This window comes from Telmatherina bonti (assembly GCF_933228915.1).
Source record: "Telmatherina bonti genome assembly, chromosome: 19".
Lineage (NCBI taxonomy): Eukaryota > Metazoa > Chordata > Actinopteri > Atheriniformes > Telmatherinidae > Telmatherina > Telmatherina bonti.
In genome coordinates this window covers 7,309,296-7,326,484 of record NC_136617.1, presented here as the reverse complement: position 1 = coordinate 7,326,484, position 17,189 = coordinate 7,309,296, and the positions used below count along the sequence as shown (strand labels likewise).

The 17,189-nt window shown below is 44.7% G+C and overlaps 1 protein-coding gene across 1 annotated transcript in view; it reads right to left on the bottom strand.

Annotated features, from left to right (window-relative positions):
- Window positions 1-17,189, bottom strand: part of zmym4.1 (zinc finger MYM-type containing 4, tandem duplicate 1) — a 33,265-nt gene that overhangs the window by 8,743 nt on the left and 7,333 nt on the right. Inside the window, exons 3-19 of the mRNA XM_079259099.1 lie at window positions 15,184-15,297; window positions 14,755-14,828; window positions 12,714-12,827; window positions 12,371-12,612; window positions 12,097-12,283; window positions 11,822-12,022; window positions 9,957-10,107; window positions 9,764-9,879; window positions 9,389-9,571; window positions 7,234-7,384; window positions 6,982-7,154; window positions 6,754-6,898; window positions 4,655-4,794; window positions 4,009-4,174; window positions 2,969-3,081; window positions 2,608-2,833; window positions 14-253 (exon numbers count right to left, since the gene is read on the bottom strand). Of these exons, the coding sequence (XP_079115225.1) occupies window positions 14-253; window positions 2,608-2,833; window positions 2,969-3,081; window positions 4,009-4,174; window positions 4,655-4,794; window positions 6,754-6,898; window positions 6,982-7,154; window positions 7,234-7,384; window positions 9,389-9,571; window positions 9,764-9,879; window positions 9,957-10,107; window positions 11,822-12,022; window positions 12,097-12,283; window positions 12,371-12,612; window positions 12,714-12,827; window positions 14,755-14,828; window positions 15,184-15,297 (2,736 nt within the window). The remainder of the gene's footprint in view (window positions 1-13; window positions 254-2,607; window positions 2,834-2,968; window positions 3,082-4,008; window positions 4,175-4,654; window positions 4,795-6,753; window positions 6,899-6,981; window positions 7,155-7,233; window positions 7,385-9,388; window positions 9,572-9,763; window positions 9,880-9,956; window positions 10,108-11,821; window positions 12,023-12,096; window positions 12,284-12,370; window positions 12,613-12,713; window positions 12,828-14,754; window positions 14,829-15,183; window positions 15,298-17,189) is intronic.

Genomic DNA, 17,189 nt, shown 5'->3' with positions numbered 1-17,189 from the left:
CTCATGTCCTCACCAACAGTAAAGTCAGCTTCGATGTCCATGGGAGGCGGCCCTGGAGGCTCAGGAGGCGGGGCTTCACAGAAAGGCTGACCGGACACGCCCACAGGAACGTCGAGGGTCGGGTTGAGCTTCTCGGCAGAAAACGGTCGACTTGGCAACTTCAGACCTCCGTCAGAGGACGCATCCTCCCAGTTGTTGAGCAAACTAGCCAAGTCGTCTGTGTCCAAGTCGTCGCTATAGTTACTGATGTGGTCTGAAAAATCAGGACACGACAAGTTTAACCACAAATTTCTTAATGTCTCTCTCAATTTTTATTTATCTTATTGAATTGGCTGCGTTACAAAAAAAAAACAAATAAAAAAAAAACAAAAACGTTTTTTACAAGAATAAAATGATTTCTAAAGCACTTTTCATCAACTTGATGCTTTTTAGATTAAAGAGAAGCAACAACACAAATGAAGACTAAATCGAGATCCACAAATAAAGCAAAGATACGAGTAAACAACACAAAACTGAAAAAACACTCTCTACAGACTGCATATAAAAGATGGGCGGAGCCTCCGTGACGTCACCGATAGGTTTCTGAAGAGCTGAATTGAAGTTCGGTGGGCGGTTCCTACCATCACCATCTTGGCAGGGGCATGCGTGTCGTCTCGCCCTGAGTGTGAGGGTGAATGATTGACATCTAATGATCTCTGAGCTGCTTGTAGCTAAGAGCTATCTGCGGTAACCTGGAGCTAACCAGCTAACGGAGGAAAGCGGGCTAAAGCTAAGTCACGTTGTTAACCGTCTAAAAACTGCGGCTGTTCCACCGTCTTCCTTCTTGAAGCGGGAGATCGAGTACCTGTCAATCAAAAGGACACGCCCCTAAATATGCTGAATTTTGAGATTAAATTACTTTTAAACGGGCGAGTCAGAAAAAAATTCACTCCCCCCACACAGTTGTCATGAAGGTAAACCTGACCTATTAAACCTAAAATGGATTTTTGTACCAGCCTGTAAACGTGTTTATTTCTGCTGTAAGCATGTTTATTTCTGCTGTAAGCATGTTTATTTCTGCTGTGAACATATTTATTTCTGCTGTAAGCATGTTTATTTCTGCTGTAAGCATGTTTATTTCTGCTGTGAACATATTTATTTCTGCTGTAAGCATGTTTATTTCTGCTGTAAGCATGTTTATTTCTGCTGTAAACATGTTTATTTCTGCTGTAAACATGTTTATTCCTGCTGTAAACATGTTTATTTCTGCTGTGAAGTTGGTCTTTTTAACATGGGAGTCTATGGGGACTCGCTATGTTTTGCAGCCCCTAGTGGATGAAGGTGGAACTGCAGTTTTATGCACTTCCACACAGGATTCACTTTTAACCACCAGCGTTTGCTGTTTGGGTATCTCAAGGTAGAGAGTTCTAACTGGTGGGAGTGGCGACAGAAAAGGTCATTCCCTCCAGGATGGCGCTTGTTCAGGAGGTTGGCATCAGCAAAGAGCAGAGGGTACATGTCTTGCATGTCTTTTAGGTAAGAAGGGTCAAGTTATGGAGAGCACTGTGTGAGGATGATGAAAATGCATTTCAGGTGGTATGACGGAGGTTCTGCAGGCCAGGAGGGATGTGGTCTCAGAAGTGGGTGTCGGTGAGGAGGCCGATCGTTGTGTAAATTAAGGCCTATTTATGCTCCACACAGATTCACAGTTTCATTCGCTTCCTGCATCAGGTCCCTGAGTAATCTGGTCCGTTTTCCAGGAGCTTAGCCACCGTAAACAGCGGTGGTAGTGTTGGGTTGTATCACTGACATGCAACCAGGGAAAGAAACAAACCAGAGAAGAAGAAAAAGAGGAAGAAGACAACAACACAGAACACAACAAATAAAAAGCACATGAAGAAGACAAGGAGTCGAGGACAATGCTAAACCCAGAAAACAATTGTTTTCAGGATTTTAACCCTAGGATATCTGCATTAATGCCTCATTGATCATAAATCAAATAAAAACGTAATTATTTCCATATAGTAATAAAAAGGGTGCAGGTCTGCACAGCTCTGTGACACTGTGGTGAAAAGTACTTCCTTCATCTGCCTACAGCGAGAAATCAGTCTGATCTGCTGGAATCCAGTTAAAATGTGTAAATACAACTCAGATGTAGACATGCAGACAACTTTAGATGTAATGGGCTGTATTTTTCCATGCTGAGAAGGGAGTACATGTTGGATAAAAACTATCTCAGACTTTAATCAGGAACAACAAAAAGCCAGCTGAGAATGCAGCCGTTCAGCTCAACCGCCTCATCTTCGAGGTCATGTTCAGCGTTCCCATGAGAAAGAAGTGATTCTCACACAGACGGCATACTCACAGCACAGAAACCATTCACAAAACATGTCTGGAAAGGTCTTCAGGAGAAAACCTGAATCATGAAACAATCTTTATTCCAAAGTTTCAGGTTTTTACAAGATTTAACTTCAACTTGACCCAAAGAAATTCTAATTTACTGTAAAACTTAATTAACTCGCTCAATATTTTACAGATTAAAGAGGTTTTCCACACAATGCCATATAAAATAAAGTCAGCAGACAGACAGAGGCTTCAGACTGAAAAGCAGATTTTATGTCATCCTACCGTCTGCTGCAGGTATCTCTGATCTTCCCGGCTCCTTGTCCAGCGGTCTGTCTGTGCGCGCCTCCTGCTTGCTGTTAGTCTCGTCCTGTTCCGCCACCATCTCAGCCATGAGGATGAGCTCCGCCTCAAACGGATCCGATGGGATCTTCTGCTTGATCTCCTGGATGGTCTCCACAATGCGCTCGGCGCTGTCCATGGTCACGGGCAGAAACATCGGCACAGGAAGCTGGGAGAGAGGAGTCAGGAGAAGAGGGATAATCGAGACAAAAGTGTCTTTTAATGCATCGATGTGAAGTTTCTTATCTGGTCAAATTAGTAGAAATATACGAGGTAAAGAACCAGACACTGTCGCCATACTTACAGGAACTGGCAGAGCGACTGGTTTGGGTGTATACTGGCTGTACATGTTCATGGGTACAGGAAGGAAAACGGGTACAGGAACTGGCAGCACCATCACTTGTGGGAAAACTTCATCTAGAAAGGGGGAAAAAAAAAAGAAGGTCTGAATCACTTCTTAGTGAATAAAGAGTTTTTAGATGAAAGATTTAGTTTTACAAGTCAGGGCTGGAAATGCTACGTGCATGAGCACATTTGTGCATGAGCACATTTGTGCATGTAATTTTTCACCACACGTTCTTGAAGCGCTGAGCTCCCCCAAAGCTGGTCTATAAACAAGATGAACACACTGACATGTATCCTGACAGCCAGAAACATGCAGCGCTGCCAGTATAGTGACTCTGAAGTGATGTAGCGAGTGTTCAACGTCGTCACCGACCAGATGTCACTTCATCTCCTCCGGCTGATGTGTCAGAACGAGAGTTCAGCTGCAGATGAACTTATTCACACAAGTTTGAGGACATAATCTTTATTTTTTTGTAGACTTTTCTTTTGTCTCTTCCAGCAGGAAAACACCTGACAGCTGAACGTCACATCAGATATTGATCCTTCTGAGTTTAGAAGAAATGCAGCTTCTGCTGACTTCTTTCCTTTTAACATATAAATTTTCATCCTTCTTCATTGTAAATATTTTATTTTATTACAGAAATATTTTAAATTTACAGGAAACATCTGAACTGCTGCTCAATGAAAACAATCAGCATCTTTTGCTCCACAATTAATTTTGAGCCCTGTGAGTAAATATCTAAGATACTTTAAAGAGACTGGACACACCAGTCCAGAAGGCTGGTTCTGTGGTTCTGGGGATAACTGGGGATAACTGGGTCCACTGGAGCGGACGTCTAGGACAGAACAAGCTGCTGAACATGATGGAGGATGAAGAATCAACAGTGTGTGTTCAGTGTGAGGCTTCCACAAGTCCAAAAGGACTGAAAGAGATCAGAGCATCGTCCTCCAGAAGGCGGCGTGAGAAGAGTTAACATGGAAGTAAGAACAGACTTTTACCCGTCTGCACCTCCACCTCCGTCGTCTGCGTTTTGCAGGAGATCCCCTTGTTCTGCACCAGCGGCCTGCAGAGCAGAGCCTTGTTCTTCAGGATCTTCTGGGTCGTTGGAGGAGGAAGAAGAGGAAGAGGAGGAAGGGACTTTGTTGTCTCTGTCTGAGTGCTGATCTGAAAACGCAGCGAAAAGATAAAAGCAAATAAATCATCATTTCTACTTTATTCTATGTGGCTGGGCGGAGCCTGCAGTTTCCTCATCTCTGCATTTACTACACGGTAGTGGGCCGCCGCCGCGGTACGGTGGGCCGCCGCCGCGGTACGGTGGGCCGCCGCCGCGTTACCGTGGGCCGCCGCGTTACCGTGGGCCGCCGCGGTACGGTGGGCCGCCGCCGCGGTACGGTGGGCCGCCGCCGCGTTACCGTGGGCCGCCGCCGCGGTACGGTGGGCGGGGAACGGTTTAGGAACCGGATCCCGGGTTTTCCACACCAAACGGTTTTAAAATCTCCCACCGACCGGGGAACAGCAGCCTTAGAGTCACACTCTGCTTTAACAAGAAAAAACCCGTTTTTGTAAAGTTTTTTGCTGATTTCTCTTCTTTCACTCATCAACACGCCAAACGGAGGACGTAACCACATGGTAACATCAGCTTACATGTCCAGGGCTCTTTTCTCGCTGACTTGGTGGGTGTTTTGCACTTTGGGCAGATCTGTCAGCGACGGTGGGTTTCCCATCCGGTGGTCCTGCAAGCGACATGACGTTGGCGATAACGGGCGTCGCCTCACCTGATGCCCCTGAAACCAAAACACAAAGACACACAGTGAGATTTATTAGTTCATTTCCTATTTAATCATTTCTTTATGTTCTTAACTGGTGTAATTTGTTATTTAAACTATATCTCCAGTGTTCCTCCGTGAGGACTGTTGTTACTCTGGCCGGATTTTCTCTGTCTTATGGGGGCATCTGGTTGGTCTGTGGCAGTTCCTCGCTGCTGTGGACCCCTGCTGACCCGTCACGAGGCGGTCGCTTGCATGGTGCTGCTCTGGCCTGGGGATGTTGATGGGTTCTGGTGCAGATGGTGTTTCGTGAGTCAAAGTCCTCTGTGATCAGCCACAAGTATTTTGTTTGTTTCTCTAAAGTTTTTGAAAAGTGTGTGTGGGTGTGTACATTAGAGGTGGGAAAATGGAGTCAAAAAATCAAATATCAGGAATTTTGCTTTACTTTTTTTTTTTTAATTCATAATTTGATTTTTTTTTTCTTTTTCCCCAAATGAATAAAAACAGTCCATAAAAAATTATTGGCATTTTCATTATTTTTATTGATCTTTTTACTTGTCTTCTTGGACATTCTAGCAGCAGAATGATGGTATGGCTGCTGTGTTGTTTTTTTCCTCAATGAAATCAAGAAAAATAAAGAGCAAAAAAAAAAGTGAAAATTATAAAAGAATTGTGAGAATCACAATTTAAATCAAATTGGCACCCCAAAAAATCAGAATTGAATTAAGACCACAGATCTAGTGTATATGGTGTGGGGAGGGGGTGCTTTTAAATGTGAAAAGCACTTTGTGCTTCGTTTTTAATAAATAAAATCTGCTTTATAAATTAAATTGGATTTGAATTGAAGTGAAAAAGTTTTCCAGCTCTCACCTTCATGCAAAAAAACAGCTTTTATCATTTCAGCTGGATTGAAGCCATAAAGACCCATGAAAAAAATGGAAGATAAGTCCAATTTTCTGTATTTGAGGTCTTTATTTGTCCTTTAACAGAAAGTAAAACAAAAAAAGTAGCTTTTTTTTTTAGGAATGTTTACCATTTATAACCATGTGATGTATCAAAATTCTTACAGTATCATCTTCTGCTTCTAGTGTCCCTTAAGACAAAATCAGATTGTGCTGCACAGGGTTATGAGCAAAGTTTGTACCATGAAGTGATGCCAAATGTCTCAGAAACGGGATGTTTTATATTTGTCACGCTGGGTTTTTAAGGATTAAACACTCAGCCTGATGCAAAGAGCTTCAGTTCTTTGTTTTATAAAAGATTCAGACGATGCGAGTGGTTCATCAGCTGTAAATCTGTTCCAGCTCTTCTAAAGATTCTGTTTAAACTCCGTCTAAGCAGACCAGTCTCAGACAACTTCTACTTTATCTTCCCCCAGCAGAAAGTCCAGTGTTTGTTTCTCCTCAGAGCTGTAAAGATTCTCTGAGGGACTTTAACCTCCAACCAGAGCGTCTGTTGTCTTCAGGCATCTGTCTGCACTACTCACTGCAGACCAGCGTGCACATCTGGAAAGACTCCACGCGGGCTGGAAGGTCTACACGGTGTTTATAGCAACATCTACTCCCATCCAGACGTCTCCTTCAGGGAAGACCTTGCAGATCTCAGCAGGACCATGTTGTTATCCTGCATCCATCACAGCAGAACTGGTCCACCTGCAGTCCAGACCCTCTGAATACAACCAAACATGACCCAGACTCATTGATCTACCAGACCGGAGAGGGACCATGTCTGGTCCCCTCAGACCCTGGTAGAACTAGAGGAGATACTACAGAGTTGGAAACGGGATCTGGAAGAAGTTTAAGACAAGCTGCTGCCGTGAAAAACCAACAGGTCTCACTTTCCTGTTTTCTGTTCAAGCAGGAATAAAATATCCTGCTCATCATGAGACTCTGTTTTTATGTTGTCATGCATGGACACAACAAAACATATTTCTGCGTCATATTTCAAATAAAAACAAAACTTTAAAACAAATCCCACCTTTCAAGACTTCTCCCTGAGTGGCCACCTTCCCGCTGCAGAACTTCAGCAGACAGCTGAGGCCACAGAACTGTTTGACCTCTCCGAGCAAGGGGAGGCTCTGCTTCAGCTTCCCTTTACGCCCGCAGGTGTCACACTTCGCAACCTGAGAACGGACAGCGAGGCGCCGTTAAAACGGGAAGCCGTCGTGAGCATCTGAGCAGCCTGACGGCAGTACGGCCTGCTTACATGGCAGAAGAGCATGGTGTATTTGGACCTGCACTCCTCGGAGCAGAACTCCTCTATGGAGCCTCCATACTGAGCCGTCACCAGCTTCCTTGACACAGAGTGGCAGTAAACGCAGGAGTGACAGTGTTTCCCCCAGTTTTTACTCAACTCGTGTCTGTAGAGGAGTTTACAGCCTGGAAACAGAGAGAAGCGGTTCTTACCTTCACTGCTAAACATGCTTCATGCTCGGCCCATTTTCACGCCTCTCCCTACCGTCGCTGCAGAAGTAGCAGTCTTTGTTGTCGATCCTCTTGGCCTCTCTGGTGATCTTTTCGATCTTGCAGTACTCACACAGGCTGGTCACACCGTTGGCTTTTTTGTATTCATTTGAGCAGTCGGAGCTGCACAGAAAAACCATCTTGTCCTGCAGACATGGGGGGAAAAATGATCTCTGTTGTCCAAACAGGTCAACCACTTCATCAGATGAATAAAGCGAAAACATTTCAGTGATTGGTTTTTACTTATCAATGCCTGGTAAACGAAGAAAATCCGAAGTCTAAGAAAACCCGACAGCAACAATGACTCTGAAAGGGAGGATGTTTCTCAGCAAAACCGCCACTAAACTTATTTCCTAACATGTAAAGCGGGGTTTAAACATGGAGGATGAGTCACATCAACACTAATATTTAAAATGAACTTTGTTAGTCTGCTCTTCACCAGATCATAAATATGAACTTAATATTTGGATAAAAAGTGAATTAGTCCCAACGCAGAAACATTTCTACGCATACACCAACGATGCCGACAGGAGGAGTGTGAAGCGTCTTGTCTGAGGACACGGCAACAGATGGCTGGGCGAGTGGGATTCAAACCTTCCGGTCATTGGACTCTCTGCTGTACCACCTGAGCCACTGCTGCTTCTAGAAACAGTTTAAAGTGATAATTATGATCTACAACCTGAAGAGTTGCATTTTGTTGGTTGTAAAATAAACAACTGATCTGGTTATTTCATACTAAACATGAAACTTCCTCCATGGCAGGGTGGGGCTGTGCACAAGGCGCAACCTGCATCAGGTTTGGTCACGTTTTCAAAACCCAGAACAAAGTCAGGTAGTTTTTAATGAATGAAGATGGAACAAGAATCAGTTTATTTAAAAACATAAATAAATGAAGAAGAGAAAGGAACCCGATGGGCGAAATGGACGCGGGATACGTGTGGTACACGTCCCCAACACTCTTTTGGTAAATGGTAAATGGACTTCTATAGCGCTTTTCTAGTCATGCAGACCACTCAAAGCGCTTTACACTACTTGTCACATTCACACATCCCCAATGTGCCTATCGGGGTATGAGCGTGAGCTTGGGGTTCAGTGTCTTGCCCTGTTGGGGGAAGCCTGGAATCGATCCCCCAACTTTCCAGTTGAAGGACAACTGCTCTTCCTCCTGAGCTACAGCCACTTACACTGATTTTCATCAGTTACCACCTTTCAGTTTATTAGCAGGCGGTAACTGGTATTTCCAAGCCGTGTTTAAACGCACCATGAGTGCACACATGCTCCTGTGGATCACCGATGTGCTGCTGAGCAGTGCTGTATGACATATGTCACAATTATGTTCAGGAACCCAGCTAAAAAAGAACAAAAAAAAAGAGTCTTTGCATAGTTTTTTGTCCCAAACAAAGAGTGTAAGTCGAGTAATGATGCCGCATGCAGGTAATGTTAGCTGTTGCCGAATTTCCCTGCAGCAGAACCTTCTAGCTAAACATCAAGTCCCCTCGGCCTGAGTGCAATCTGTGCCAAACAAGGTGGGAGAGACGAAGGCTCGGGCATCTGGTCTGGATGCCTCCTGGACCTCCCTGGTGAGGTGTTCCAGGCACGTCCCTCTGGGAGGAGACCCCGGGGAAGACCCAGGACACGCTGGAGGGATTATATCTCTCGGCTGGCCTGGGAACGCCTCGGGATCCCCCCCGCAGAGTTGGTAAATGTGTCTGGGGAGAGGGAAGTCTGGGCTTCCCTGCTTAGGCTGCTGCCCCCGCGACCCGACCCCGGATAAGTTGAAGAAGATGGATGGATGGGTGGATGGATGGATGGATGGATGGATGGATGGATGGATGGATGGACAGATTATAAAAGGATGGATTGGTGGATGGATGGAAAGATGGAAAGATGGACAGATTGATGGAAAGGATGGATGGATGGATGGATGGTATACTGATACTTCACTAATTTACCACCATGTTCAGATTAATTTAACCTGATTTTATAATACTTCGTATGATTCTGACATGAGGCTAGTTATGTTTCCATGGTTATGGTCTGCTGGTATGCAGAATCACAGGACTGCTGTTTAGCAAACAACCAGCAGATGTCAGAACTCATCAATGAGCCGTTTGTCGGGGCTTTGCGTGATGGCCTCACCACTCCGTTACCTTGATCTGGATGAGCTCAGGCTTGGAAACGATGATTTGGGCGCACTGGAAGCAGCTCAGTTTAGGGGATTCGTTGACACCTTCTTGCTGGACTTGGGGAACAGGAGTGACCTGGTTCTGAGAAGAACCCACTGGCAGCTTGGTGAAAACATTCACAGATGACTGGTTCTTCTTAAACTTTTCCTTTAAACGAAATAATCACAAAAACACAAATCAGGACCAAAGAATAAAACAAGTTTTCACTTGGAAAGAAAAAGTCTTTGATTTGAGCTGAAAATAAACAAACTGATGATGGAAGGGAAATTTAAATCTCAAGTTTTTATTAAATAATTTGTCGCTGAGTGTAAAATCTCTCAGGAATCTATAAGTTATTACCTGAAAAGCCATGACGCATGGCAGGCTGCAGAAGTTCCTGATGGAGGTGTCCGACATGGCCAGGTGGTAGGACGGCACCATGGTTTTACCACAGCTGTCGCAGTTCAACCGAGCACCTGCAGAGAGGAAATGAATCCGTTCAAACTGAAAACGTTCAGCAGAACTTTAGAGAAGAAATGTCCTGTCCGGTTACCTGAGGAGCTGACAGTCTGGACCTTAAACGCCATCACACAGCTGCTGCTGCAGAACAGGTTCACAGTCTCATCGCTGTTTCTGTTGTCGACTGTCTGTGAGAGCAGGCGAGACGTGCGACACATCGTGCACGGCTGACTGACCTTCATTTTCTGTGTGGAAACAAAAGCAGAAGAGAAAGAAAAAGTCACAAAAACCGATTTGGTCAAGTAATTATCGTCATAAATATAAAAAGAATCATGAGATTATTATTCTGTTTGACACAGAAAAGGAGGCGCAGATTGACAGCTCCGTCTGTCTGCTGCATCGGTTACCCCAGTAATCTGGTCCATTTTTAAGGGACAGAAAACAGAGCAACACCAGCAGAAATCTAAGGGCCAGTGTTGAGTTGTACAGCTGACAGTGAAAGGAACACACCAGAGAAGAAGAAGAGGAGATAAAAAACACCTGAAGAAGTTCAGGAGAACAGGAAAAAAATGTGGTTCTTCAGGTGTTTTGGACACTTATGGTGGTGCATTACTGCTACCAACCAGTGTCAGAACCTTAGACCGTATATGAAAGATGGATGGAGCCTCCGGTGGTTAAAAGTGAAGTCTATGCTTTAGTGTATAAAACCGCAGTTCCCCCTTCATCCACTAGGGGCTGCAAAACAGAGCGAATCCCCATAGACCCCCATGTTAAAAAGACCAACTTCACAGAAGAAATAAACATGTTTAGAGCAGAAATAAACATGTTTACAGCAGGAATAAACATGTTTACAGCAGGAATAAACATGTTTAGAGCCTGGTACAAAAATCCATTTTCAGTTTAATAGGTCAGGTTTACCGTCATGATAACTGTGGGGGGAGTGAATTTTTTTCTAACTCGCCCAAATTTCGAGATTCGAAATTTGGCATATTTAGGGGCATGTCCTTTTGATTGACAGGTACCCAATCTCCTGCTTCAAGTGAGCAGAACGTAGAACAACCGCGGTTTTTAGCCGGTTAACAACGTGACTTAGCTTTAGCCTGCTTATCTCCGTTAGCTGGTTAGCTCCTGTTATCTCCGGGTTAGCTCGGTTAGCTCTTAGCTACAGAAAGCTCGGAGTTCACTAGATGTCAATCATCCACCATGACGCTCACAGCCCCCCTTCTCAGCTCCACTCCTTTACCATATTTGTATTTTCCAGTTGAGACGACACGCATGCCCCTGCCAAGATGGTGATGGTAGGAACTGCCACCGAGCTTCAATTCAGCTCTTCAGAAACCTACGGGTGGCATCACGGAGGTTCTGTCCATCTGCTTTTATACGGTCAATGGTCAGAAAGCAGAAGTGAACTCTAAACTCAGCACTGCCCCCTTGTGGATGAACTGAAGTATGAGGACGGCGACGTCTGACAACGTTTGAAATGGACATCCCCATGTTCATACGTACAGGAGCAGAAAGACTTTTCATCTTTTTACATAATAAATGACACACAAACAGACAATCGGTCTGCAAGCGACCCGTGCTTCAGGAAACCTCTCATACAAACATCTTTTCAGTGAATCCTGTGTTTTCCATTCCAGCGGCTACCATTACTTTGTCTTTGCTGTTTTGATCATTTTACCAGGACATTATGGTTCCGTATTTCAGCTGTAATGTGCCGTATATCAGCGCAAAGCTGCCGTTCTCAACTTTCAGAATCCGTTGGAATTACGTTGACAGCGTGAACAGTCCCAGAGTTATGGTATGGTAGTTATGGTACGCCGACAGCATCCCGTTTTAAAGATCCAGAACCTCTTTTACAAGCCAGACCTGATCAAATCAGGCAGTAGCTACAAGATAACACATTTCAAACACAAATAAGAGACCGACAACCATTGAGATTCACGTGTTGGTCCAAACCTCTTTGTATTTGGCCAAACACTCCATGTTGCACAAGGTTTTGCTGCCTTCCTCCATCTTCAGCGTGAGCGGCTTGTGGCAGAAAACGCCGCAGTTGGCGCAGCCGGCCATCGTCAGGTTGTTGACCGAGCGGAAACGGTTGAAGCAGGCATCGCTGCACAGCTTGTGAACGGTACGGTTCAGGGTGACCTCGTGTTTGCTCTGCAGGGAGACAAGAGGTGCAGGATAAGTGATCACGCAGCCATCGATGGAAACGTCGGCTCTGCTGGACTCACAATGCTGCTTCTTGAGCAGACGCTGCAGATGGACTGCGTCTGCGGCTTCACAGATACCATGGACATCTTCAAGCTGGAGGCGTTTTTCTTGTAAGTGAAGGTGGTCAGACAGTTCTGGCTGCAGAACTCCTTCATGACTCCTTTATCATCTGGAGCCAGAATGATGTCCTGAGGGCGCGATATCAACCTGAGAGAACAAAGACCAAAGTGGTGAACTCTCACGCAGTTAGGGACCGCTTCAGGAGCGTCGGCGTCAACACTGCGCTGGACTCACTTCTGGCAGTTGTGGCAGACTTTGGTTCCTACTTTGGAGGTGGGAAGAGACGTGGTGAGGCAGGCGGTGGAGCAGAAGAGAGCCGCCGAGCCTTTTCTCTGGAAAGCCGTCTGGCCTTTCAGCAGGCTCTTCTTGCAGTGGGCGCAGGACATGTGCAGCGACGGGGAGGAGTTGAGGCTTTGCTGTGCCGGCGTTTCACCACCTGGAGTCACTGAGAAAACCGATCCGATCCTCAAGTCGTCCTGCCAGCAAAACAAAAGCAGGTTCAGACTTTCTGGATACTGGGCAGAATGGGAGTGTTAAACACGCTGTGCAACAACAGAAAGATGGAGGAGCTCCTAACCTTTACAGGCTCATCTTTCACGCTTGCTGTAGGCGTGGAGGGTATCAGCGCCTGGTCGTACTCCTCATCCACCGGCTCATCCTTCACTTTGGCCAGAGGTGGTGAACGGGGCGACTTGATTGGTTTGGTGATAGCGCCATGGTCATCCGGCAAAAACACAAAATATACGTTTACATTTAGACTGAGCCTGTTTAAATAAAGGTTTCAGATCCTAAGGCGACATCCCAACCTAGAGATTTATTATTACAAGCTGAGGAATATAAAAAGCACAACTCAGAGTTGTGTCATATTCAGAAGTACGCTGCTGACACGGCCATCGCTGGAAGCATCAGAGACGACAGAGAGGAGGAGTATCGGAGACTTTGCTACATGGTGCCACGCTAACTACCTTCAGCTCAACCCCTCTAAGACAAACGAGCTGGTCATGAGGAGATCCAGACCCTAGACCGAGACCAGTCCTGTTAGAGGGAGCTGAGGTGGAGGATGTGGACTGCTACAAATACCTCAGGCTGTGGCTGGACAATAAACTGGACTGGACAAAACACACCAGCCACCTGTCTGAGTGGAGACCTGCAACATCTGCAGCCGATGTTTTACCAGTCTGGTGGCAGCGTATCCAAGGAGGACACATCCAGACTAGATAAACGGATCAGACGGGTCGGTATGAAGCTGGACTGTGGTGACCGCGGCAGAGTCGAGGACTCTGGACAAACTGCCAGATATGATGGACAACGCCAGCCACCGTCTGCACGCTGTCATCAGCAAGCAGAGGAGCCTGTTCGGTGATCGGCTGCTGCTTCCTAAGTGTAGGATCAACAAACTCCTTTGTCCATCATGCCATTGCACTCTACAACTCCTCACTGGGGGAAGAGGACATAGAGGACACCCAGTATAGGTGCAGTAAAGAAGGTATTTTCTGTATTTCATCATTGTTTATTTAATTTATTTATTATGTTATTTATTTTTTATGTGCATGCTACTTTTCCTTTTGCTGCTGGAAATTCTAATTTCCCCGAGGGAGTCATCCCAAAGGGATCAACAGAGTTAAGTCTAAGTGAAGGAAAAATCTAGAGCCGGCCTCTTCAGATGGCGACCCACCGCCGAGATGCAGCTGAGAACCGACTTCCATGTGACCCAAACAATGGTTCTGCAAAATAAGCCTCCAGAAATGGCTTCACCAACTGAGGAAATTCCCACTGTATCACGGACCACGAATGCAACACTGTAGTTTAGTGATACTGAACCCATATTGCAGCGTGTTGTCTTACTGTAGCAACAGCAGCATTAGCACGACACAGTGATGTCTTTGTCTGCCACAAAACGTGAAATTAAAAATAAAAAGAGAAGATTTAACCTACATTAAACTAAGTAACTACATTAACTCTGTGTTCATGGACAAAAACAGCAAAAGTAAAAGATGATTTCTGAGGTGGGTCTAGTGAAGATGATGCTCGTTTTGGAGCAGTGCAGCCAGAAAGCAGATGGAAATCCAACAAACACTTTAACGTGACCCGATGAAGTCCGTGAACAAGAAGCGTCTTCAATCTGACAGACTTAAAGAAAGTTTAAGTCTCGTCTTAAGACTCACTTTTATTCTCTGGCTTATAACACGGCATGAGTTGTGTGGTCCTCTGTGTCTTTTTATTTTACTCAATTATTTATTGGTTTTTACATGTTTATTGGGATCGATTGTAAGTTTATTACTTTGTATTTATTGATATTTTAGTATTGTAACATTATCTTTTTATTCTGTGCAGCACATTGGAAACGGTTTACGTTTATAAAAATCTGCTATATAAATAAATAAAGTGGATTGGAAGTTTGTGAGGAAAAGCGGGAAGGCGAGGCTGACGAGAAGCCTGGATCCTGGGATGGAATAGAAATCAGCTTCAACAAAGAATCAGTTAACGGGTGTCCATACTAATGCATCTAGCTTTTTTTTGTCCCTTAAACAGATTACCCTGCTTTTATCTTAAATAGTTCATCAGACACATTAAAAGATGTTTTACATCCACCGCAGGTGCAAAGTTCGGTCACTTACAGCGTCTAATCTGGGAATCGACAGTTTGACCACTTTCATCCCGTTCAGCATAGCTGGTGAGGAGCCGTCTCTTCCTGCAGGAGCAACATGAGGAGCAGATAACATGCTTTCAATGCAAACACACACACACACACACACACACACACACACACACACACACACACACACACACACACAGGAACAAACTACAGAAGTTCTTTATAAAAACAGAGTTCTTAGAGCTCAAAATGCATTAAAATCATGTAATCTGGTTCCTTGGAACCACCATAACAACAATTTTTTGAAGTATTTCACCCATAAAGACTTGACCAGCAGCTACCAGCTAAAACCTGCAGCACTTCTTCAGAAGGAACGTTCACCTCCTTCACTGGAGGAATTATTATACGACTTGTAGGTCAGGTCTTTGGTTCAGTCTCTGAGGTTTCCCACCTGTACTCGCCGTGGCGTCCGACTGCTGAGACGAGCTGGACTTCATCAAATCTGCTGCCGTCGGTTTCACATCAACTTCCTCATCATCAGCGTTGCTTTCCCCAGGCATGGACTCTGCAAAGAAAATCAGCATTTTGGCTTTTACAACGTGTAACACAGCTGTTACTGAGACTTCTGCATGCACATCCCGCACAGCCCAGTCCTTTCGGCTCGCTTCTCTTTCAGCTGGATTTTTGTTTTGGATAAAGATATTTAAAAATAAAACCAGTAATGTAGAAGCAACTGGTGAAATGATGCTGGGAGAATTTTTCCTGATTTTTTTTTTTTTTTCCTGTGGCTGAAAAAGAAACTTAAATACATCAGGAAAGAAGCGCTGAGAGCATCTCCGTGGGTGTGTCTGTCTGCAGACGTTTTACATTCAGCTCGTCGCTTTTCGTCTTTCAGAAAGACGTGAAAACTCACATCGCCACTCGCTTTTCTTGCCGTTAGCTTGAGAAAAACAACCAAGAGCAACGCAGAGTGGCATTTTTTTTCACAGTAAGTTTACTTTTTACAGATGTAGATATCCTACGTCTCATCGTCTCGCCTGCAACCTTCACAGGCGTAATCTTGAAAAATGTGGCAAAGGTTATAAAACAGTGACAACATATGTAGGAAACAAATACCATTTTAAAAGTAATCAGACATTTTCCCGTGTCAGTAACCATGACGTAAAGCTAAACAGAACAATCATGGTGTGTTCACACCAGACGCGTTTTCAGCGTCAAGAGCGTCAGGTTTACATGTAAAGTCTGTGTGGAGGCGCGTCAGGAAGGCGTCAAGCTCTTCGCGGCACATTTTCAGCCACGGCGGCGCACATCACGCTCATAGATGGTTTATAAAAAGATGGGCGGAGCCTTCGTGACGTCACTCTTAGGTTTGTGAAGAGCTGAATTGAAGCTCGGTGGGCGGTTCCTACCATCACCATCTTGGCAGGGGCATGCATGCTGTCTCTCCCAGAAAATACAAATATGGGCAAAGAGGTGGAGCTGAGAGGGGGGCTGTGAGCATCATGGCGGATGATCGACATCGAGTTGTCGAGAGGTTGTTGTTAACCGGCTAAAAACTGCGGTTGTTCTTCTGACTTGAAGCAGGAGATCGGGTACCTGTCAATCAAAAGGACACACCCCTAAATATGCCAAATTTAGACATTAAATTACTTTTAAAAGGGTGAGTTGGAAAAAAAATCCCCCCCCCCCCCCCCACCCACAGTTGTCATGGAGGTAAACCTGACCTATTAAACCTAAAACCTAAAATGGATTTTTGAACCAAGCTGTAAACACGTTTTTTTTCTGCTGTAAACATGTTTATTTCTGCTGTAAACATGTTAATTCCTGCTGTAGACATGTTAATTCCTGCTGTGAAGTTGGTCTTTTTAACATGGGAGTCTATGGGGATTCGCTCTGTTGTGGAGCCCCTAGTGGATGAAGGGGGAACTCCAGTTTTATGCATTTCTTTTTTTTTTTTTTTTTTTTTTTTATGCGAAAGAGTGAACCTTATTTATTTTGTCCTGAAATTCTTTACAAGTCACCATCATAACCAACTTATGAGCTTACCAGTAACAATGAGCAAATTAGATTTCTATAACAGGCTTTAAGACAAATAACCAATCAAACGTCCTTTTTCAGTCGTCTGTGTTTGTATATTTCTAAAGGATACAATTTGGCATCATTAAGTTTGTAAAGAACACAATGTGATGGAGTCTCATAATAAAAGGTGTCAATATCAAAATGAAGCATTCATCCCAGCCATCGTTTATGGCTTTGGCTGGATTTGTTCTAGCGAGTTTTATGCATTTCTGCATTGGCTTCACTTTCAGTTTTATAACCGCGACGCAAACGCCAGAGATGGAAAATCCAAACTTTTGCCACTTGACGCGGGGCGACGACCAATCAGAGCGACATACGTCACAACTCATTATTCAGTGGGTTGTCAAACTGGGCCGTGGTTATCCAAAGTAGCGCTGG